Source organism: Ambystoma mexicanum, chromosome 4q (assembly GCF_040938575.1).
Source record: "Ambystoma mexicanum isolate Mex_15411 chromosome 4q, UKY_AmexF1_1, whole genome shotgun sequence".
Classification (NCBI taxonomy): Eukaryota; Metazoa; Chordata; class Amphibia; order Caudata; family Ambystomatidae; genus Ambystoma; species Ambystoma mexicanum.
The window spans coordinates 227,358,199-227,382,738 of NC_090928.1; the positions used below are offsets into that span (position 1 = coordinate 227,358,199).

Here is a 24,540-nt window from a genome sequence, read left to right on the forward strand (position 1 = left end):
AGCGGTAGCGGGACTCCGCGGGATCGCGGCATTGGGCCGCGATCCAGAGAACGCAGCCCCGTCCCACCCGTTCTCCCCGGGACTCTACAGGATCGCGGCAACGAGCCGCGACATGAAAGGAGCGGCCCCCTCCCGCCCAGCCTTACCTGAACCCGCCAAGGGTAACGCCGCCGCGGCCTGCAGCCCGGGAGACGGGTTGGTGACGGCGAACCCGCGGGAAACACGGGCAGTCACGGAGAGCCGGCCCACACGGCCCGCCGAGCGTCTCTCCCCACCAGGAAGGGAGAGAAGGGAGAGACGGCTTGCTCGGCGGGGCGGGCCGTTCTGAACGGCCACAGAAACCAACACACATGGCGAGAGGGAGAGACTTCAAAAGGGGGGAGGGACTCACGGGATGGAGTGGCCTGGGAGCGGGACTCTTCTGGCAGGCAGCAGAAGCAGCCACTCTGGGAAACCACGGCAGCCTTTAAAGGAGGCGGGACATGGCAATACCAGCCAATGAGAAGTCTGATTGACAGGGAAGCTTTCCATTGGGGGGGAAGCAAGTCACTCACATCTTATAAAAGCCCGGGAACTAATCCAGCATTTGTTGTTGATTTTCCTAGTCATACGAAGAGGACGAGGAGAGAAGGAACAACTGGTGGGCCTATCCGGACAACAAGGAGACTTAGGAGGGCTTAAATCCTGTACCTGGAAGACTGCCTAAGAGTGGAGTAACTCTCAAGGAGTTCATGGATTATATTTTCATTAGTTTAAAATCACATGAATAAAGTATAATTTCAGCAACCCAAACCTGGTCCGGGTCTTGATTTCTACACAGGGCTGTCGATGGCCAAGTCTCGTTTCACTTGAATGTCACTTGCCTTCAAGGACCTGATGTGTTCAAATAATAAAACAAAAGTTCCTTTAACAAATGAAAAGTTCGGCTCTGAATGATCGCTTGGTGGTGGGTTCAGCCCTGGATCCCCCTCTTCTGGGCGCTGACCCTTCACGTATTGTATTCCAAAATATATCGTATTCCAAAATATATCACAGTTCCTTTATCAATAAACTTTGGGTGATAGCTTCACTCCTGGATCTCCCTCGGTCGGGCTCAGAACCCTCTTGCCTTTTGCAGGATTTCTCCTCCCTCAATTTCTCAAACTCTTTTGCTTGGGGTGATGGCTTCACCCCTGGATCTCCCTCGGTTGGGCTCGGACCAGTCTTGACTTTAGCGGGATTCAGTTCCCTTGGTTTCTCAATGTTTACTCTCAATGTGGAATTTACTTACCTTTCTTTCACAGTGCTAGGTTCTAACTTGCCCATGGATGAGTCCTCCATCTGTATACCGGGGGAGGGTTTGTTGGGCCCTGGGTGCTATGAACAGTGAATGTGTAGTGTGAACCCCAGGCCTCTGGTATACCTGACCAATAACAAATAGATAGCAAATATATTGCTACCCCGAGGTTAAAACAATCAAAGTCATAGCAACCATTTCTACCCAATGTTATATTTAGCTAATCTGCTTTTCTACTGCTCCAAATCAGGATGGAGCTAGTGGGAAAGAGATGCTACCAACAGGGGCGGGATCAGGGACGTCATTTAGGTGTTGCTAGGGGTTGCAACTGCGACCCGAGAGGTCTCCCTTGCTACCCATAAAAAAAACTTTTAAATGCAAGCTTCTGGGCTGTGGCCAGCGCCATGTGGCTCTTTGTTTCTGGAGTGGCTGGCTTTCTTGTTCAGACCTCTTAAAAAAAAAATACATTTAAAAAAGAACTCTGGTTCCACAAGTCTAACAGTTTCAGCAGTGACCCTAAATAGGAAAGAATAGGAATACCAAATAATTTGTCTTTCTGGAATTCTATACAATAATTGCTGGACTCATTGAAGGTTTATTTCTGGCACACTTCAGGGGGTGAGTCACTGATTTAGTCTGTTCTTAAACCCTTAAACTCAGCCTTTCATCCTTCTGAGGTCGATAAATGAGTACCAACACAGGTTGGGTGATATTGTATGTATTCTATATAAAGCGGTTAAGCGCAAGTGCTATATAATAACACATCATTATCATTTGGACATGGATGTCTGCTTGCATTAACAGTAATTTGGTAATATGGGCCTATACACACTGATCTTAACAATAGATATTGTGATCCATTCTTGTAGGAAATTTATATCACGTTCTAGTGATATTGTCACCATATTTTTCATACTATACTTAAGAACAATGCTATGTGATACTGCTTCCTGTTTTGTCAAGGGGTGAAAGGTCATGTTCCATCACTTCCTGTGATATCACTTTGGCGTGGGGTCAAATGACATCACTTCCTGTGATGTCATCAGCGGTCAAAGGTCATATGATGTCACTTCCGCTACCCCTGGCATTTTGGTGAAATGACATTCCTGGGATGGATGCAGGGAAGGAGCGGTTATTTAATGTTAGCATAGGTGCATGTCAGTCCTGTAAGGTGGACCATAATTCTGCAAACGGTAGGGGGCAGACATGTCCTAAAGTGTTGCGGTATTTAGTTTGGGTTTTTGATGCATAATAAATATCCAGTGAGAGGCTTGGTAAATTTGCTTGATATGACAATACGGTTTTTGCTTTTTTTTACAATTCATATTTGTGACAAATTGATGTAGGTACAGGTGTATAATTTGGATCTTGGAGACCTGGATTTGCCACAATACCAAAAGTGTGTTATCCTGGGCACATCACCCTCTCTCTGCCTCAGTACATTGGGGGTGTATAAAATGGTACCCACCTTAAGAAATTCTACATTAAAAAACAGGCATTGTTAAAAACCAATCGTTTTGGTATAGGTGTTGCAAAGATGGTCTGTGAGGAGTTAGGGTATAAGGTGAGCAGTCGGGGGATTTGGGAGCAATCAAAAAGGGGTGGTGATGGAAAGAAAAGTATAGCGGAGCCAGAGAAAAAGGGTGGTGACTAGCGAGGGAAAGCATGGAGATTGCATGGCTCTGTCTGAAGATGTACAGTAAGGGAGCGGGAGGAGGAGTACATATGTGTGCACAAAAATCACCATTAAATGTTTCTTCATAGCAGTTCTGCAAAAAAAACCTGTAAAATAGCACCTGGATCCAGTAGAAACCATTTAGAAATAAACAAGTAAATTACACAATAAGACCCCCTTTCCTCAAGTAAAAACATGAGACAGCCGAGGCTGGCTGAGGCAAGGGTAGAATATGCCAAGTTGTACTATGGCAGCTGTGAGGAGAAACTTCCAATTGACATGATTTCAACTGGATCCCGGTGTAACATACTGGTTTAATAATGGAATTCACCTAACAAAATAAAATCACCACTAGACTATTCTTGAAAGCATTTCAGAAGATGTACATCTGTGAGCAACTTGATCCAGTAGAAACCATTTGAAAATAGTCAAATGGAATGTACACCAGGGCACCCTGCCTTCAGGTAAAAAATATATATGAGGCAACAGAAGCTAATTACAGCAAGGGCCGGATATCAGTTGGCTTCAACTGGATCCAGTGGCTGACAATCACTTTAACAATCGGGCAACCTATGTTGGCAGAAACCATTACATGCACCGTCACAAAATAAATAACATTCACACCTTATTCATTAAACACATAGTCATAAGTCCTCCTTGCATGCGCTTTTAAAATAAATGCGTTTTATAAAAGAAATTACATTTACCCACGTGTAGTGAACATCTTTGCAGTTTGGTTCCCATTTTAATAAATGTCTCTCGCTTTTTGATTTTTAAGTTGAGTCTTGCAGGGTTTTGTATGAAATACAATATAAGGAGGTAAACACAGACTTGGTATAAAGTTTAACATATGTACGGGAGTTGATTTTTTTTTCCTGGGTGAGATTTTTCGCCCTGGGTACTTTCTGGGAAAATTAAGGCCAGCTCTGGTGCTGGCCCGAAATCTCCCTCCTCTCTGCCCCCCACTCCAACGCCTCTGGACCCTCCCAAGAAGCAAGGAGGCAGCACCAGCAGCAAAGAGAGAAGTTAGCATTTAAAAATGCAATGGAGTGCAGCGCCATCTTGAATGACGGCGGTGCCAGCATTCAGAAGACAGCGCTGTACAACGGCATTGCAACCATACGTAACCTTACTTTTTAAAAAAATGTTTTATGGCGAAGCCTTTGACTTCTCTTTTCATCAAATAACATAATACCACCAGAGAAGGCTGAGCCTATCTGAAAGGACCTTCAACTCTGAACACTGCCCAGAAGCCAGCGAGCCAACGGTTATCGGAGGCCACTGCTTCCATTGCTAGCACCGGATTCACTGCCATTGTTTTGGTTCCGATGCTGCCGATAAGCACGGTGGAAAACCACGGCTGGCTTCCGAAACTTGCAATGCCCAAGAATAGGGAGCCACAAAAAGAGGGGAGGAGCACGCGGCACATACTGTACTCACCAAGTCTCGGTGAAGGACCCAGTTTGCATGCAGGTAGTGGATTCCATCCAGGATCTGGTACAGGAGCGACTTGACCATAGATCGCGGCAACTGCATTGGTTTCTTGTTGGCTTTTGAGGCGCGGTGGAACTTTATAATGTGCTGCAGTCAAAAGAACACAGACAAACAATACATTTTACTAATGGCCCCACTCCAATGCATGCTGCAGTCACATAAAACGGACAGTGGATTTCGTGTGGCCCTGCAGCCAATGATGGAGTGACAAGCAACATGTATTTTTGTATAGGCTTGTCTTTAGATTATTTAAGATCTTGGACTTGTAAAGGTAACTAGCTGGCTAACTATTTGCTGTGGCCCTGCAATGCTGGCTAACTATTTGCTGTGGCCCTGCATATGAAAGTGCAATTATAATTTGGATCTTTAGGATAATGGCATTTTGCAAACTGTTTTCTCGGCTTAGTCAAGGCCTCGGCTGAAGCTTCTCAGATTCACTGTTGTGTTATTCCAGCAGTTGCTACTCTGAGCAGTCACTTGCTGGCAGTAGACCTTGGCCACGGGAACATGACAAAGGGCGCTTCAGATGAGCGCCAAAACCCATGAGAAGAGACGCTTGCGCTGGGTAGAGAGAGTCCATCGTGACAATGTGACAAATAAAGGCCACTTTGCTTCGCGTCTTTCATAGACTCACATCCCCAAAACGACCCACAGTCACACCGTGTGAGATGCTTGAAATCAGTTATTATTCATGACAAACTTCTCCCACAAAAGAGAAACCGATACAATGGGACATTTTCAGTTTAAGAGAATTCCCACCAAAACTACCCTTGTCGGAACTGCAGCTGATCCGTTACCGATAATCAAATCTCCCTATTTTGAAAACTGTTAAAAACACTGCATTTGCAGTCCATAGAAAGTTCATGCGGACGTAAGTCATTGGAAATAATGTCACTCAATGTGTGGGTTGAAAAAAGTGACGACACCTGGCTGGTCCTGCTTTAGTGTTTGGGTGAGTATCTTCTACTGTAAACAAAGAGACAGACGCATGGCACCTACTACCACAAACCTGGACCACACTGCACCACTCACTGCATGCGCTATTCAACTGACAGCACACCTCAGCGCAATCTAACAGCAGCAATAAGTTTGCAGTGCAGATCCAGGTCACCTATCCGACCCCCCCCCCTACTTGTGGTGCAGGTCTGGCCTCGTTTTTGTACGAAGTCTACAAACAGCTTAAATTTACCTTCTGCATCCCAACCAGAGGCAAGCGTGTCACAATTGAAAGTTGCCACTAACGTGCATTTGTCAATTAAGTGGATATTAGTGTAACCCCAGATCTTTTCCACACCCAGCAACACCGCTGGACGATGTAAATCCCATTGGACTCCATTGGGGATTTTGCCAGTATTACCATCGATTTTTGCCGGTAAGATGGCGGAATGACCTCCAACTCTTTGTCCACGAGGATTGGGCCACCCTGTTTGCTTCATAGGTTTAAGATTTCTTAATTTGACCTACCTATGTTCTCAATTTCATGCTGCACGGGTGCCTCGCACATGGGTAATACACATTTTCCCCAAACTATCCACTGTTACTTACAATGTTCTAACATAGTCGGTTTGTTTTCGCATTGAGAAGCCAGTATGTCATTGGGAGTCATATGACTTCTAGTACATTTAAAATGCCGGTTTTCGGCCAGCCGACCATAACTGTTTTGCATGATTACCAGTCATCGGTGGGGTGCAGTGCTTACCCGTGGGGGCCTGGATTCACCCCGTGAGCTTTGCTCACCGTCAGTCAGGTGAGTGGAGCTAGGGTAGGAATGATGAACACGTGCCTCATGCTTGGCTGCCTATGGCGCACCGTGAACAAGCAAGTGGAGTAATGCTAGTGTCACAGCGGTTGAGGTTTTGGTGTGTTGTGTGGGCTTTGAATATTTGCACTCGGCAGATTATTTACATGGCATTTTTTCTGTGCTTCCATTGCAGTTTTGACTGGTTCGTTGGGCTGAGTCTGTACTACAACCTTAGCGCATAGTGGGTTGATCTTCGCGCCAGGCACCCAGAGGTCTCACGGTTCAGGTCAGTCCCCCTTGACTTTGCAATGAACGTTTCAATCTGTTATTTGCACATTATTTTGAACTCAACATTAGGTCAATCAACTACATTTTAAGGACTTTTTGACCCCCACAGGCTCTACTTGGCGATGGGGACCTGGGACCCAACGGGGAGGGCCACACTCCATTTCTAAATTGTACCAAGGAGCATGCATTCCTAAATAAAAATATAGTATGTTCCTTATTTGGGTTTTTATTTTTATTTACATATATGTGTACCTGTGTGAAGTGCTCTTGAGTCCTGTGGGGCTGCCCCCCCAGTTCAACATGAATTTTGTTGTGTTTTTGTAGGTCTATGCACTGTGACCTCCATGTCCTGAAACATATTCTGTCCTAAAGAAGGCTGTGCCACTTTTTAAAAGCATGGCCTTGTATGCAGCCAAAACTCGAGTTGGCAATGTGCAATAAACATTTAATCAAGTCAAGAATTGTATCTGTTTTGCCTTTCACACAAATTGCTATGATTAATTAAGTATTTGGTGCTTTGTCTGTTTTTACATAAACATGAATTAGCAGAGGTCTGCATACCATTACTGTTTGGTTGCAGGAGCCGATACAGGAGTATGGCTCTAGGGATATACTATTGATACCCCAGACAATCTAGTGATTGAGTGTTCTGTTTTTTTCCCAAAAATAGTTTTTGTGGCTTTCCAATTTTTTTGTTTTGTTTCACATAGTGGTAGTTGTGAGAAACCAAAAGGTGCCTCGCCCGCTAGTCCTCGGGACTTGTCATCCAGGTGGCCAGGACACAGCCATCGCTTTTGGATCCAGTTCCTGGGGGTGGACCAGTGCGGGATGATCACCTGGGTGGGGGGTCTTCGGGGAGTGGTGGTGTGGCAGCCGATGGTGAGACGCGGTATTCCCCCCATTTTTGTACATCCAACCCCTCCTATTTTGTGGGATCCGATATCCCAACTCTCCCTCAACCTTTCTGCACAAACACTAGGCCAAGGAAGAGGGTGACTGAGAGTAACAAGACTAACTCTTATACATCGTACTGGACATGTCCCACTAAATCAGGTCAGGCAAAGTCAGTCACTTGACTAAGTTCATACACCTGATTCCAATTAGCTCTCCTCCCATGGATGAAAGGCGGAACCTATGATATATATGATAAGGCATTTATAACGCGCCTATACACAAGTGTTTCAAGGCGCAAGACAAGTGTTTCAAGTGTTTAGAGACACACTGAGCAGGGTGGAACACAAGTCTGAGCAGAACTTCCGGGGCAAAGTCAAACCTACTGGAGCAGAGCGACAGACCGAGGGACGAGAGCAGCGGGTCTAAAACCCAAAGAGTTCCCTACAGGAGGTCCTTGCCTCCACAAGACCGCGAAAGACACCTGGAGAAGGCCAGATCCCCATATAGATGACTGCATTGTGTTTCAAGGACGCCAGCAACCCTCCCGGGTGAACGGCAGAGTTGGAGAGGCAAGGCCAAGCCTGTGGTACTAACTTGACTCGTGAATTGAAAATCAAAAAAGCAAGAAAGAACCGCACAGAGCCAGTGAGTTGGCAAGCGACATGAGAGACTGGTGTGTGCTAAGAAAGATTGAAGTTTGCAACAGTATATCGCAAGTGAAGGCTGCACGCGTGTGGATGAGACGCGAGGAAAGGCAGACCTGTGCATGAACTTTAAAGCAAGGACAGCTGTGGAATCAGTGAGACTGAGTAATGGAGTGGTCTGGCGAAAGGGAGTATCCCACTCGAAAATCTCTGGTAAAGGTGCATTGGTTGTAGCGATAAAGGTTGAACTGTAAAAGCGAAAGTGAACAAAGTTAACCCGAGAAGGGAAGACGAAAAGCTGAACATTGAATTCTGAGTCGAAGTGGTCCTGTGGTGGTCCATAAACAAAGCCACGCACATTCGAAAGTCTTTGACATCCAAAAAGCGATCCGAGACCGACTAGGGGAGAGCCGAAGTGTAAAAAGCTTGGGGAAGGGAGCCCCGGCAGGTGTTGCTGAACTGTGAAGGTAGTGAGCCTGACAGACGGGGACCAGTGTGAATTATTTTGTTTTGTTGTTTGGGAAACATTGGAACAAGAGCCTTTAATGGGGAACGCCAGACAAGCCTCGATCCACGTTCCGTACTGTTTCAGTGTTAAAGCCCAAGCCAGAGTGTGTCACCCTGCCTACAGAAACTGCCTTATTCTGTGATGTCTAAACGAGGGGGGTCTGGGAAAGAGAGCTGATACAGCCACATTTATTCTTTGTCGAAAACTTATTTTCCTTTTATATACATACCTCTTTTACACACTTTTTTATACAAGAGATAGGGCATGCATTAGGTTTTGTTAGCATAGGCCATTTTGATTTGTCAGACACAACTAAGAATGTTTTTTTAATGATTTGATGGTCGAGACAACTTCCATCCTAGTTATAGGGCAAAGTAGGAGTTTTTCCAAACCCCATGAAGTTAATAAAGGTTTTACAAATGGTATCTTTTGTGTCAGTGTCATACTTGTGATACCATGACTCCCCAACATAGCGCAATGGGGTCGGGTTTGCACAAGTGTTTACATTCTATTACATGTGTGCCACTTTTGTCCATAAAGTGGATTTTGTGATCTTCAGATATTTATTTCAATGATTTTTCATATATGTATGTTCTGTTTTCTTTTGAACAATATATGTTTAGTAAAATGAAATTAATTTGACAGCACTCTGGTGGTTTGAAATGTTCTTGACCAGCTGATTAGTTTTCTACTAAGAACAGTGTAATTGGGTTTTACTCTCCTGTAAATGTGCAGCCACTTTACCTTCCCAGTTGTCTTGAACTCCAACTCTCAGCTGGCGGTCAATCAGCCACCTTACCGGCAAACTTGTAGTTGGCCGGTGGGTAATGTGCAGGTATCCATTAATACCGCCACATTATTACTCCACTGGCCAACTCGTAATAACCCCTACTGTCGGGTGCATGGTGCTCGATAGCTGTGGGCCCTGACTTGATAGATGGATAGAAAAATAACAGAGAATATAATGCAAGAAATCAACAAAGCCCATAGTGCTCCAATCTGGAGATTAAGCACTCATTTCAGTTTAGATTGTGATGGTCCAACAACCCCTGTAATGCATCATACCTGTGATGTTAAGTGAGTGAGATTTCAAGAACCGCCAACTTGTTTCTCAATTCATTGATTCAGCACCCGGTATCATGAGGAGCTATGCCACCAAAAAGGGGTTTCTTGAAAAGCGATTTATCTTAGTAGGAGAAATCAATTTAATTGTCGTGGAACCTTGTGCCACCCACAAAGGGCAAAGCTGTTTTACCTTATGGGTATTAGTGCCCTGTAGTATCACAACTTTTGCCCGGTTAGGTAAACAAACCCTTTTTTAACATTCTCTCCCATGATTGAACTTTTTATGTCTGAAACCCCTCTGGAGAAAACAGGCTACCCACAGATGGCCTCAACATGTGTGGGGCCTGGGTAAAAAGGCCTGCCTCTGGTCTTTTGTTAGGGGTTTGCATCATGCCTAGAAGCACTGTGACCACACGTTGCTCCTTATTTGGAAAGGGAGTTGTTGTCATTCTGTCATTCAATCTGTGCCATTCAGTTTGGGTTGAGGGCAACGTTCCTACAGAACCCAACTAATGAATTTAAAAATGATTCTTCCCAATGATCCACACTCGTCATCCGGCCAGATTACTGATGGCGCAACTTAGAAACATCTTATGAATTACTTACAGCACCTTTGTAGTCATGGATCCATGTGCCTATAGTTACATTCAATATTCATGGCATACAAAAGCCTACTTATTAAATATATTATTTATTTATATGCATAAAGGCGTGAGTGGTTTGCTCAGAGTTATTGTCATGTCTGATCATTACAAAATTATTTCACAGTTTCTCACGGGATCTGACGGACATGCTTGGATTCCCTCTTTCTGGGGATTCCACTGATCCCCTTTAGAGTTGGTGAGACACTTCCATGCTACAATACTGTCAGGCGGTGTAAAGACTGGAGGGGGTATCTGTACTCCTGCCCTCTTGCCTTCCAGCGGTTTCAGAAATCCTCCAAATCCTGGTCGATGGCAATGGACTTCAATGGCCTCAATGTCTTGGCGCTTTACTTCAAGGTTTCTCAGCTGACCCAGTCTTCGGTCGACAGCCTTTCGGGACTGGCTTCCAGGGTGCCTCGATGATGATCAGCTTCTGCACGATGTTCCTTCGTAGCTCAGGGAGAGGTCTCCTAGCCAGGTCCTCTCTCTGATCAGTCGTCGACAGACTTGACAGCTTTCAGATTCCTTCAAAGGAAAGCAGCAGCAATTCTTCTTCATCCAGCTGGGCTTCAAGGATAAGCAGCTTCAAATTTCAACTTCAACTTCTGAACAAATTGGGAAGTGAGAGGTCCCCAGATATACATATCTGTCCCTCAATCACATTGCTGAGCCAAGCTCAGTAAGCCAATCAGACAGAAGAGCATTCATTCAGGCAATCAGCCACTCAGACTCACAGTGCATTCAGGCCGTTCACTTCTACCCAGATACCCATAACAAGGAATTTGGATTGGGGCAAGCACCCAGCCTTTCAGCACACCACAACGCATTCATGTCAGTACACTGCATTCATGTCAGTTTCAGGCAGGGCTGTCTCATTCATTGCATCATCCACACAGAAGCCAGACACCCATAACATGGAATGCATATTGGTCACACACTCCATTTACACAGGTCCCACCCCAAAGGTGTACCCACAACATAGAGTCACTGGGAAGGCTCCAGCAAGTCTGGCCTGGACTTCCCCCACAATACCATATATGGTTCTTCCACCCAACAGCCAGTCAGGGGAAGGGGAAGAGTCAGGGCTTCCAAGGACTTTCAGAAAACAGGGTAACAGGTAATAGAAACCAAGAGGCCACAGGGGCCATTTTGCCTTAGATCAGTAATCCACTGATTCCTATGGCAGGGCCTGGATATCACAAAATGGAAGATACTTAGAGCACCTGTCAAATTCAGCATGGAGCTGCCACCAGCCCACACACTGCTGTGTGGACCACACACAGGTGCCCAAAAACATACACTAGGGGTAGGTACAGGGTTGTACCCCCACCCATGGGTGCCATAAGGGTATCCCAAGGGTCTCTGTTCACCACAACCAAAAAGAGGAAGAGCTGCACTGCCAGCAGTCCCAAATGGACTTCTGTGCAGCAAACAATACAGAACACTCATGATAAGGAAGTACAGGACAAGGAGGCCCTGTGCCTCCAATGCATTTCCAGCATCATAGACAGGTCCTTTTTAAATTGTTGTGAAGATCGTTATCAAATTCAGCTGGCTCCTCGTGTAGCCAGCAGGTAGTGCTGTACATTGCCCCGGGATGTGAGATTACAGACAAGGGGCTAGATAATTATGACAAAATTACTACTGAAAGGGCGAGAGGTGAATACAACTCCTATTCAGGCCCACTACTACTCAACCAACAGTGATCTCAATCATAAAGGTGAAACAGACACAGACCGGCAGCCAATACCTTCTTTGCCTCTTTAAAGTAACATGGGCTGAGTGCAGGCTATATATTAAGAAGACGCCTCACACCAATGGTAGGTTTCATAAATGTACTCTTCAGGTATACTCAGCCCGGACCGGTCATCATGCCTCACACATTGACCACTGGACGACGACCAACCACCTCATCCTCAACCCTGGGAAAACCAAAATCTTAGGTTGCGGGAAAACATTGCTCCTCCCCCAACCAATCCCGTGGCCCAGACCACTAGGACAAACACCAGCACCCTCTAACGTGGTAAAAAACCTTGGATGCGAGTTGGACTCAGATTTATCCCTCACCTAACACATCACCAGCATATCCAAAACCTGCTTCTTCCACATACGGATTCTCAGGCAGATTTTCACCTACCTCACCCTATCCCCACCATTTCTCGGCCATCAACTCCATCATCCTGTCCCGCTTAGACTACGCAAACTGCCACTACCTAGGAGCCCCTGCATCCCAACTAAGGAAACTCCAAGGAATCCAAAACGCGGCAGCACACCTGCCCATTAATCTACCCACCAGGGAACACATCACCCCTACCCTGAGAATCCTCCACTGGCTCCCTATTGCTCGGCGCACCACCTTTAAAGCCATGTGCATCACCCACTGCACAGTCCACAACACCGGCCCGGAATTCCTCAGACAAAATTGTCCCCTACCAACCTTCCAGGAACCTCAGATCTCGCACAACATTTTGCCTAGTGATCCCACCCCACAGCTCCACAAGGCTTGGCGGTTCCTCCTTCTCCGTCCAAGTGCCAATCATCTGGAATTCCCTTCCCTTACACATTCGCAACACAGAAAACCACCTGAAATTCAGGGACGCCCTTAAACCCTGGCTTTTCCCAATACTTTCCTAATCCATTGCACGCGAGAATACACCACTAATAAACTCCCCTGCATCAATCAAAACACAGGGGCCTGCTGCTTTCGCAGCGGTTTCACCTGACACCACCATCAATTGCTCAACAACACTCCCACCCGACAAGCACACCAGGAATGCCAGCAGCTTTCGCTGTGGCACACCCGCAACATACTCGCTGCACACCAGGCCCCCGGTCCACATTAAAGACCACGAACAATGAGATAAGTAGCCCAGGGTAACACACGCCCATCACTAAGGAATCACTGCAATTGTTAACTTGCATCGTTTACTCAGGGAATTCTCAATACTAGCAATCTCCCACTACAAATGTACTTACAAATCTAGAAATAACAAACCATTGATGACTGTTACATTACGGAAAACTACTGTACTATATGCTGAAACCTACGGTCTTGTGAAGCCTGGGCCTCTCTCCCATTGTGCAGGATTCCCGAATCTGGGGGTAGCCTAATTCTTTGTTTATTGTGTGGTGGAGCCGACTGCGTTTTAAGCCTGGGCCTCGCTCCCACTATACAGGATTCTCAAATATAGGTTTATCCCCCATATTTGTTTACTATATTATGAAACCTACTGCATTGCGATACATGGGCCTCTCTCACTATACAGGATTCGCAGGTCTGTGTGTAGCCTCCATCTTTGTTTACTATATGCTGAAACCTACTGCACTGTGAAACCTAGGCCTCTCTCCCACTATACAGGATTCTCAAACCTAGGTGTGGCCTCCATCTTTGTTTAATATATGCTGATACCTGCTACTTTGTAAAACCTGGACCCATTGGTATAGGATTCTCAATTCTAGACCTGGACAAATATCGCCCCAGCCGAACAATCTCGCAGTTTACGGTACGTATATCTCACACCACTAGTGTGGACACAGTCTGCAGGCACGGCCAAGCATACATGCATGATAGAATATGGCTATGGACATCCGGTCTAGCATCACACATAGCCGTCCAGACTGAAACACCTGATGTACCTCAGCACCTCTGCCACTAGCATACAGCGACTACCACACGAAAGGAACCTGTTATAGCTGACCTCACATAGACTCTCTCAACAATAGCAATCTACCTCAATCCCTCAACAGCACCCACCCACGTGTCTGACCTCTCTTGGGGCTGCTTAGTCGAGCCTTGCCAGCCATCCAAGCCTTAGACCAGCAACATGCACACATCCATCTCCTAAGCTAATCTCCCTAGAATTTCCCACAACATTGACTACGGTCACCAAGGGCATTCAAACCGAGAAAAAAAACGCATTGAAGCCACACAAGTGGGGAAAGGGCGCTATATAAATAATCAAATACAATACAATACAATAAACTATACCATACCAGCAGCCCTACCTTCTGAGCCTCCTTCTCCTGCCCCCTCTCTCTCGCTCTTCAACTGTCTTCAACTAAATCCAAACATTCTCTCCCCACACTTCCCCTTCCACTCTGGAGCCTGACACACCAGGTTCCAGACCTCACATCTCTTCTTCCAATAGATAACCATGTACACACCAATATTTACAAATGTAACACAATACTCTTCATGAGTGATGTGAGGTAGCACAGAAGCAGACCAAACAACAACAGTACTGTGATATCAAAATAAAGGTATGTCCAACTAATGTTCTATACAAATAGGGATCGTTAACTAAACTAAAAATACAAACTAATCAAAAACTATAAAACACACCCCTGTAAGGGAAAACACAGAATGCAGACATTAGAATAAAAGGGGCACTCTGGGCTTGAAGAAAGGGGTGCAGAGGCAATATTTTCATCAGCAATGTCAAAGTCACTGAAGATGACTTTAAAAAAGGTAGAGAGTGTGATCTTACTAGCTACTGGAGCTTTTTAAAGCAGGCAAGCTGGACAGAACCACTATCAGCACCTTTATTCTTGCTTTGCAGGCTTTTCGCTGCCGAGGAGTGGTGTCAATAGGATCCAATGCTGCAGTGCAGTTTGGCAGGGCGACGGCTTGATAGGGTCTAAAATGCTGGAAAATGGCAGGCAGTGTCAGGTTGGCCACAATTGTGAAGACTCTGGAAGGTGCAGAGACGGGAAGACTCCTCTCCGGCAGGGATAAACTGGCACACCACAGTGTTGTGGTACTGAAGAGGCAACAGCTCGAGGCTACAAGAGGTTGGTAACCAGGCAGGCGGTGTCGAGTTGGATGTGCTCGGCAACTCAGCAGGTCTCAGATTGGAAGATAGCAGGGCTTAGGCATCAAGAGGAACCCAGAGATGTGCGAGTTAGTCATGCGTCAAGGTTGAGAATTACTCTGGCAGTTAACTTGCAGCAGCGTGAGAGGCATCAAAGGTGCCTAAACTAGCATCTAATTGGTTTGGCGATTCAGGGGCATCAAGGGTTCTTTGGTTGCTGGGAGACCACGTCCAGGGTCTCCGAGGATATGGTTAGTCCTTGTGCTGCACTTCCAAACCTGGAAGGTTCCAGAGAGCATTTGCAGAGGCAGCTACCACCAGTGAGCACGGCCTTGGCTACCAGTATTATGGTTGCAAGTAGCCCTTGTCCTGCAGCTTGTAACCCAGAATGTTCCCTTGGGATGGTTAGAAGGGGCAGCTTGCTTCGGAAATCCTGCTCTTCCAAGTTTATTGCAGGGGGCACTAGAGCAGAATGTCCTCCCAATCAGGCTCCAGATGAATCCTTGTCCAAAGAGGAGTGCCTTAAGTGGATGGTCTATTCTTCCTGTGTATGCACAATGCCCCAGCAAATTGGTTCCCTTCTAGTCTTCGGTAAGGGGTCCAATCCTGGCTCCTGTGCTCAGATTCTTCTGCTTAGGAATTTGATATCCAGAGTGCTCTGTCTGCAGGACATGACGAGGGAGATAGGAATTTTGACAGCAAATCCAAGATGGTGGAAACCTTCTCTAACTGAAATGTCCTTTCCTGGACTATTGTACTCCACCATGTCCTCTCCTGGGCCATTGTACTCCACCCACTTCCTCTGTCTGCTTACATCAAAGGACCTTTGTTAAGTACCAGTCTGGTGTAATTTCAGTACAAAGTTCATTCTTCGCCATTTTCTTTGTCACTGAGTTTTTTGCAGCCAATTTCTTTCTGCAAAAACACATTGAAAAATATGGGGGGCTGGATAAAGGGATATAAGGGGTGGGGGAGACTAGGTTATAAATAGCTGGGTAGAAGGGTTTGGGTGTAACCCCAGCCAAAATAATCAGCAAGATTTTGCGGCAAAAAAAAAAGGTGGTAAAAAATGCAGCAAAAAAAAAAACGGCCGATGGAATGACATAGAACTGTAATTTCCTTTATCTTTCCAGAGCCTACCTTTTGAAGCACTGGACCTCTCCCTGTCATCCTGGGAAGTGACAACCCTTTTACAGAGAAGACAAAGTGTTTTGTTGGGGCAGAGCCGAAATGGTTTGTTTTGGGTGAGAATAAGGCAGCCCCATACAGGGTACACAGGAGCACCTGACAAGGAAGGTCCCAAGTACCCAAACTTATACTAAAATTACATCAATAGGGTTTTGCTCAGTATAATTGGGGCGTCCCAGAGACCACCATGACAAGCAGACGAGGCTTATATTTAGATTTGTTGTTTTCCACCAGATCCGGGAGCCCACAATAATATAATGTAATTTAGATGCAGACTTGCCCATGGGTTAAGGCAGATCCTGGCTGCTGCACTTTTAGTCTCAAGTGCTGGTGGCAGGAATTAAATGTCCGGGGGCAAGGGGGTACTGGGCAAATGAGCCAAGTGGGACACTGCGCTTGCACTTGAGTGTAATCGGGAAGGGGAGGCAGCAGGTGGCTGGAAGTTGTGGGTACGTTGCCCAAGTACAACACTGTAAGATTAAAGTTGAATAAAGAATGTTTCCAGTCTCACTGCGCCAGCACAAAATGAATTGGACACTGCTTAAGTTGCAGATTTATTAGAATGAACGTAGTACAGCCTGAAATGTTTTTCGAGCAGTCCTTGCTCTTCCTCTAAGGCTTGGATTGGTTGTATTCTGGTGCATGAGATCATGCGTGCTTGAATTGTACTGATTAAATATCCTCGCAATTGCGGAACGTAACTAGTTAAGTATCCGACCTGGTGGTCCACAACGAACGTGTCTGCGAGGATATTTATTCAGTACAATTCAAGCATGCATGATCTCATGCACGAGAATACAACCAATCCAAGCCTCGGAGGATGAGCAAGGACTGCTCAGAACACGTGTCAGGCTGTACTACGTTCGTTCCAATAAATCTGCAACTTAAGCAGTGTCCAATTCATTTTGTGCTGGCGCAGTGAGACTGGAAACACTCTTTATTCAACAAGGAATTAAATGTCACCTCATGACTGCTATGTTGCCAAACTACACGGCAGCTGCTGAGAAGTGGTAGTATACAGGCTCAGCAGAAGTACATGTGTGCACTATACTTTTTAGCACAGAGCATTAGGAAAGGGGGGTCTTATAAGTAGACTTCACATTATAAATAGAGCCTACCTGCATCATTTAATTACTGAAAATCAAACCATTTCAAGTTATTCCACCCTCACTGATGGAATCCCGTCAAAATAAGCATTTCATTTAAAGTGGCAGGCATTTATTGCTGCATTTCATTCAGCAATGAATGAGAAAGAAATCGCTGAATGTGCAAAGAAGCTGCTGCACTGGAAATAATTCGAGACAGACATGCAATCACTTTGAACCGTCATTGTTCTCATTGAATGTACGTACACACACACACACACGTACAGTACAGAAAACCACAAATGTCTGCTGAAAAGAACATGGGTCCATTAAACGAGAGAGCTTTCATTTTGGATTAATGATAATGATGTTTTATTTATATTGCACTTTCGCCAAAGAGCTTTTCAGAGAACATATTTACATACAATATCACCCAACCAAAGTTGATACTCATTTGCCGACCTTTGAAGGGTGAAAGGCTGCGTTGGCCTTGCCAGGATTTGAACCTGCGACCTACAGATCACACGCAGATAGCAGCGGTGAGTAATCAACTAACTGAATCTTACCAGCTAAGCAGCATTGCCACTTTAAGAAGCTGCCATTTTAAAATGTGATGTATGATGAAAGTCATTTTGAATACTGACTGAAAGAATTCTGACATGTAAAATTAGCAAAAACAGATCTTTTTTTAATACATTTTAAAATAGAGAATTCCTGGAAAGAGCTATTTGACTAGACATCAGGCATCAATCTTCTTTGAGCTAAGGAGGTCAAATTCTTATCTATCCTGGAGCAATCCTCAGCTCGCTCCCAATGACCCTGCTAGCTATCAACATGTCTCTTCTGCCTGACTACACCAGATTTATTTCTAGAGTACATAGAGTACATGATCTTCAACTAAATCAAAACTTACCTGCAAGTGAACAAACTCTGGTACTCCAATCAAATTCCACTCTGATAGAATCACATGAGAAGGGCCGAAAAGCAGGTGGGGGGGCGGGGGAGGTGAGAGATCCTGGGGGCCTAGAAGACCATCCACTATGTGATGTCGATCCAAAAGGAGGTATATGACGTTTCTAATGACCTCTTTGCACTTCCTGTGCACGTTTAAAATGACCTCTTGCACTTCCTGTGCACTTAACAGGTATGACATAATACTTTACAGAAAGAATCGGAAAAGCTCTACATGTTCGAGAGAGTGCATGCTCCCAAACCGCGATCATGGCCCATTAGCTTCTCAGCCCAATAAGCACATCCTCGCAGGCCGCAAACTGCCATTTACCCCAAATCTTAAGTCACAGACAGGGCTGCTCAGGCCACAAACAACCAGCTTTCCCGTCATTGACCATTCATGAATGCCGGACCATTTTGGAATTAGGAAGCTCCATGTCAGTGCCACCTGAATCTAGCAAAGCAGCCAGGGTTTTTATGGACTCGGCCGCGGGTTCCATTACCAATCATATATTCACATAGAGGGTTAGGAGCAGGGCCAACTGAACTTGACCAATCCTAAAGTCCAAACAATTGGTTGTTAAAAACAGGTGACAATATTACCTGCTCTTTTGGAGGATGCCTTTGAAGTAGGAGGAGGGTTTTAGAGAGATGTCAAATGGTCGTTTGTCATATGTAAGAACTTCAGCAGGTCCTTCCTTTGAACTCGCATCATTTTACATGCAGACATGTGTAATCCCACATCTATAAAGGGTAATAAAACTACAATGGTCTTCGGGAAGGGCCTGAAGACTTTATTCTGCAAAGATCATCTCGTCAATCTCCGATAGCTCCACTCAATCCTTTGTCCCCCTCTGGAGTTCCTGCCCCCCACCCTGCTTCGGCTACCCATCCCAGCTCCTCTGCTACTCCTGCATCCAATGGGTTCTGCCCATTTGTAGAGCGCTCAATTACTCCCCCGCTAGGTTTGCGCTATATAAACCACGTACATACAAGTACATTAGAGGAATGCAGTATAACACAAACTAAAAGCCAGGACTTACAGAACATTATTTGCAATTTCTTTATCTGCAAAGTTTTAAAAAGAAGTGTAAATAATAAGGGGCTGGCATTAAACGAGAAAAATATTATACATTACTAGATTTATTGGGCTTCAGCATTTCCTCCTCAACTATTACTCTGCACACAGATTACTGCTATGTGGCAAAAAACAATTCAACATATATTAGAGCAAGTCAAGTGAATGTATCCAAGGCGTCAGGCACAGTCCCATTGCTCGTGGGTGCCCACATTGCTTTGCTGTGACTTCCCGTCCTATGGCTTCACTTCCTATGTTGGTGTTGTGTATTCCATATCGTAATGATCCCCCTTTGTTCTTATTTTAGGTCATGCGTTCAGCCTCCCTGTGTTGGACATCTGCGAATCCATAGTCGCCCGTATTCATTAGACGACACAGTCTGTACAGGAGATGATGCAAGGGAAGGAGGAGAGCAATGAATGAAATTGGAGGTGCCAGAAGCGGTGAAGTGTTTAGTCACGTAATCATCAGAATGCACACATTGCGAAACCCCCAAATGTAAACAGGCTAACTTTCAAAAGAATAACATCTAAGACGGCTTGGCTACAACATTCCATTCTTTGCTGAACACTTAGGGCGTGGAGTAAAGAACAGCGCCCAATGGCAACCAGGTGTGTGTAGAAAGGGGACAGTGGGAGCTCTGCAGGCTGTTTTTAAACCCTGTGAATCATTTTGGCAGAACTGGGGTAATGGAAGAGTGTCGTTAGGTGTGACCTGGTATGCGTCAATGAGTAACTGAGTGTGGCAGTTCCGCGCAGCTGAATGTGAACATTAATAATCAGGCGATGCAGCATCAGCAGGTTGACATACTTCCTCCCAGCACCGCACTAGGTGGCTTCCAATGTACAACTATGTGCTAATTGCACTATACAGAGATACTCTTCTCTACAGTAGTTTTGCAGCTAGTAGCTGTATCTATTTCATTGAGAAGGGACGTTGTACTTTCAACAGGATCACATTACGAAAGGTCCTGCAGTGAGTTGAGCAATCCCATTGCTGAGTGTCTAACAATGCAGGTGAAGGGGTGATATAAGAGCTGGAACAACAGTGTGAGGGGTCTGAAATGAAAGCCGGACACAAAGTTATTGCCTCTCTGACCCGATTCTAAAGAGGAGTTTCCCTACCTAAAAACCAAAAAACTAAGCATCTGTCTGTGTCAGGATGTCAGTAACTGAAAAGCTGTCCTTGTGCCCAAAACGTCCTATCCTGACCCTCACACTACAAACAAAAGAAAGTGAGAAAGGAAATGTCTTTAACCTGATATTGGCAAAAAGTGTTCATAAATGAAAATTAGAATAGCTCCAAAAAAAGAAATCTCCATGGCGAGAAGACATTGGATCCAGAGGATAGTTCCTTGCCCCTGAATTCTTAAATGGGATGGCAATGTCCCTTCATTAACAGTTCCTTTGTGTCTCTCCTTGGTTCACAATACTCCTGTTAGGAAGAAGGATCTGTAACAGTCTTTCTTTAACACAAGTTTCTTCTTTTTCTAACAAACACTGTCCTTTAACTTTTCTTGTAGCTTTGCAAATAGGTTCTGCCTATGTAAAAGCTGGACGGGAGGTTATCCAGACACAAACCATCAAGGATTCTCATTAAGTGAGTGAGAACATGGAGGTCATTGATCCTTTTACATAATGTTTTCCAAGTACTCCCTGGATCCTTATGCTTTCTTTTGACAGGTATATTTAGCTCTTTATATAATGCACTCTCTAGTAGTGTTTTGGTTCCCGAATTTCTTGAGTGTTGCTATGGTATTTTCCTTTTTTCTTGTAGATGAATATGGATCTATGGTAAGTGAGGTATGCACCCAGTTGTGTACCAACAGCACAAAAGGGATTGTTGTAAGATCAGGTAGTTTCCCTAGTAAAATGATTAGCAAGATATCCTCAGTGAGGTGAAGTAGGAGGCTAGAGCCTGTATCCTACTTGTCTCTCCATATTCCAACACTACATGCAAAACGTGCAATCTGTTCATAAGCAATAGCCAGAAGACTTCAATTGAATACTTCAACCCTGAGATTGTTTGGCTACCTTTACCTTGATGACAAGTGTCTGGACACAAAAATAAACAGCAGCATGATCTAAATTTAAAAAGCAACAAATACTCAACTGAAATTGAACAACTGTATAGAATAAAGTCACAATATATACCAACATGAAATAAATCAGTTCAAACTAGTAGAAGCACTGAAACAACTGACTCCATTGGTAAGTAAAAAAGCGATTCAATCATCGAAAAGGCATAGCATTTCAATCAAATGAAATGTTAAAATCTGAGAACTTTTAACAGTAATATCCTCAATTGCAGAGGAAAGGCCTGTGAAAGACGTGGAGTAAAAGAGGCCTACTTGAAAACAGAGTGGCCTGTCCCATTTGCAACCGTGTCTACAAAAAGGACATTGTCCACTCATATAAGCTCTTCCAAGGAATGAATTAGAGTTTTTTGTGAACTGTTCGACCCACATTGGAATGTCCAAGCACACCTTGCATCAGGCACTCTGATGCCCTCATGGCCTTTCCCCCCAGGACAAAATCACCTCCCTACGGACCAGCATTCATCCAGCTAATCGGATCCACTTGGCTAATTGTCCAAATGCTGAACTAGCTTCTGTGAATGCAAGGAAGTCTCCATTAAATACATCACAAACATCAGCCACCATACTAACATCAACACTAAACCAGGGCCGGCTGAAGTCAATTTATGAATTAACAAGCACAGCAGTGGTTATTTTCATCTTTGATGCGAGAGAGCAACTGGTAAGCTTCAGGCAAGCTACCAGTCGCTTATGATTGACCTTTTGGAGACACTGGCTCTAGAAGATCTGGGAACCACGCTTGCCCCTCCAGGATGGCATAAGTATCAGTAGATTTGCCTGTTGCCACGCTTGTGTCAGCGTCCTTGTGATCATGGCGAGGGTGGAGGCATATTCTGTCTGTGGACACCAGGCTTGCAGGACTGTGTCTGTCGCTGCAGCCTCTGGGTCCGGTCTCCAGCTGTAGAAACGTAGAAGCTGGCAGTTCAATCTGGTCGCAAAGAAATCTGTCCCACAAGGTCCCCTCAATTCCATCAACCTGCGGAACACTGACTTGTGTAATCGCCAGTCGCTGGAGTCTCTGAGGTACCTGGAGTACCAGTCTGCTACCTGATTGGCCAGGCCCGGCAGGTACTCTGCGATCACGCTTAGATTCCTCTCCAGACAGAGGTACAATAATTCCTTGGCCAACTCCGCTGGCATCCTGGACTTGGTGCCCCCAAGCCAGTTGATGCACGGCATGGCTGATAAATTGTCAATTTTACGAGGATGTAGCATTTGACTCAGGTTTGTGTCAAGCTCTTGATCGTGAAGGATCTGGCCAACAGCTCCGGGCATTGATGTTGAGCCCCGTTTCCTTCGTCGACCATCTCCTGCCTGTCAAGACTGCCCTTCAGCAGATTTCTCAACCACGCCTGCTGGTGTCTGATTCTATTATCACAACTGGAGAAGAGGCACAAATGGCCTTCCGGTTCCAGGCCTCCATGTGCTGGAACCACCAGGACAACTCCGTCCTTGCCTCCTGAAACATTGCAACTCTGATCATGAGACAGACTTTTCTTGAGGTGCTGAATTTTGAGGCACTGAAGCGGCACTGGGAAGATTGCTTGAATGGCAGAAGCTAGGCACCCAACTATCCTCGCCAGTTCCCTCAGAGATATGCTGTTCTTGGCTAAGATCGATTTGATCTCTTTCCCGATGACATTGATTTTGTTCTGAGGGAGGCGCAATGTTCCCTGGACTGCGTCTGTCACAAACCCCAGGAATTCTAACTTGTAAGAGGTTCTCGTCTATGATTTCTCCCAGTTCACTATAAATCCTAGTTCTTCCGGAGAACCATTGTCTCCTTCTCCTTGGAGCATAGTAGCTGTCCGTTCTGTGCCATAATGCATATGTCGCCCAGGCAGATTATTAACCTGACTTCCCCTCTGACGCAACGGGGTCCCCACTGGTTTGAGGAGTTTTGTAAAGCACCATGGAGCTGACGAGAGCCCAAACAGTATCCAGGTGAACTCCAACTGGCATCCGTTCCAGAGGAACTGCAGGAAGAATCTGTGTGGCTAAAATCTGGAAACTGCCAAATAGGCATCCCACAGATCTATGTGGCTAGCCAGTCCCCTCTGAAATGGAGGCATCGTATCACAAGTAGGACACTGACACAAAAGCTACAATTTGTAAAACCTTTATTAAAGTTTCAATGAGGTTGGAGAAACTACCACTTTGCCCTATAACTAGGATGGGAGTAGTCTCGACCATCAAATAATAAACAAAACAGTTCTAGTTGTGTCCGTCAAATCAAAATGGCCTATACTAACAAAAACCTAATGCCTGCCGTATACCTTGTACAAAAATGTGAAAAAGGAGAATATATATGCAAAGGAAAGTCAGTGTTCAAATGTAAAGAATAAATGTGGCTAAGTCAGCTCTCCTCCCCACGTTGGACAGCACTGAGTAAGGTGGTCCCAGTAGGCAAGATCACACACTCTGGCTCAGGCTCTTAACACAATAGGCAGTTCAAAACGTGGATCAATGCCCGCCTGGCCTTCCATGTTAAAGTCTCTCTTCCTTGGTTCTAAAACACAGTTCAACAAAATGTTCACACTGGTCCCCCTCTGTCGTGCTCAGAGCTCTTAAAGCAAAGGGACACCAAACAGTTCACGTTGGTCTCCCTCAGTCGGGCATGGACCTTTCAAAGTAAAACAAAAACACTTGCAGGGGTTCCCTTCCCCAAGCTTAATTCATCTTCTTTAGGGATTCCTTTCCCCTAACTTATTGCACCTTTGGTCTACCTCAGTCGGGCTCGGACCGTTTCCTGATGTCGAATACCTTTGAATGTGCGTGGCTCTTTTCTACAGACCTCCACAGGACCACTTTGACTTTCCAACTTCCAATTCGCAATTCTACGTTATTTACCCCAGTGCTTCCTGGTCTGGGTAGTTCACTGAATTATGCACCAAAATTCAACGTTCACCTTTTTACTCTTTCCTTTTCCCTGGGTAATTTCAATCACTTCGCTTTTACAGTTCATTCACATTATTGGTACAACCTTTTCACTGAGACTTTCGAGTGGGCTACTTCCTTTAGCTGGACCACTCCATTACTCAGTATCGCTGACTTTACAGCTATCGTCACTTCAAGGTTCATCCGCAGGTCTGCCTTTCTT

The 24,540-nt window shown here is 45.3% G+C and overlaps 1 protein-coding gene across 6 annotated transcripts in view; it reads right to left on the reverse strand.

The window, feature by feature from the left end:
• The window catches only part of CDK19 (cyclin dependent kinase 19), a 1,825,462-nt gene that overhangs the window by 1,112,346 nt on the left and 688,576 nt on the right, over window positions 1–24,540 (reverse strand). For all 6 annotated transcript variants that reach the window (XM_069607768.1, XM_069607765.1, XM_069607766.1 and 3 more), the window contains one exon: window positions 4,392–4,532. In XM_069607768.1, coding sequence (XP_069463869.1) covers window positions 4,392–4,532 — 141 coding nt within the window. The remainder of the gene's footprint in view (window positions 1–4,391; window positions 4,533–24,540) is intronic.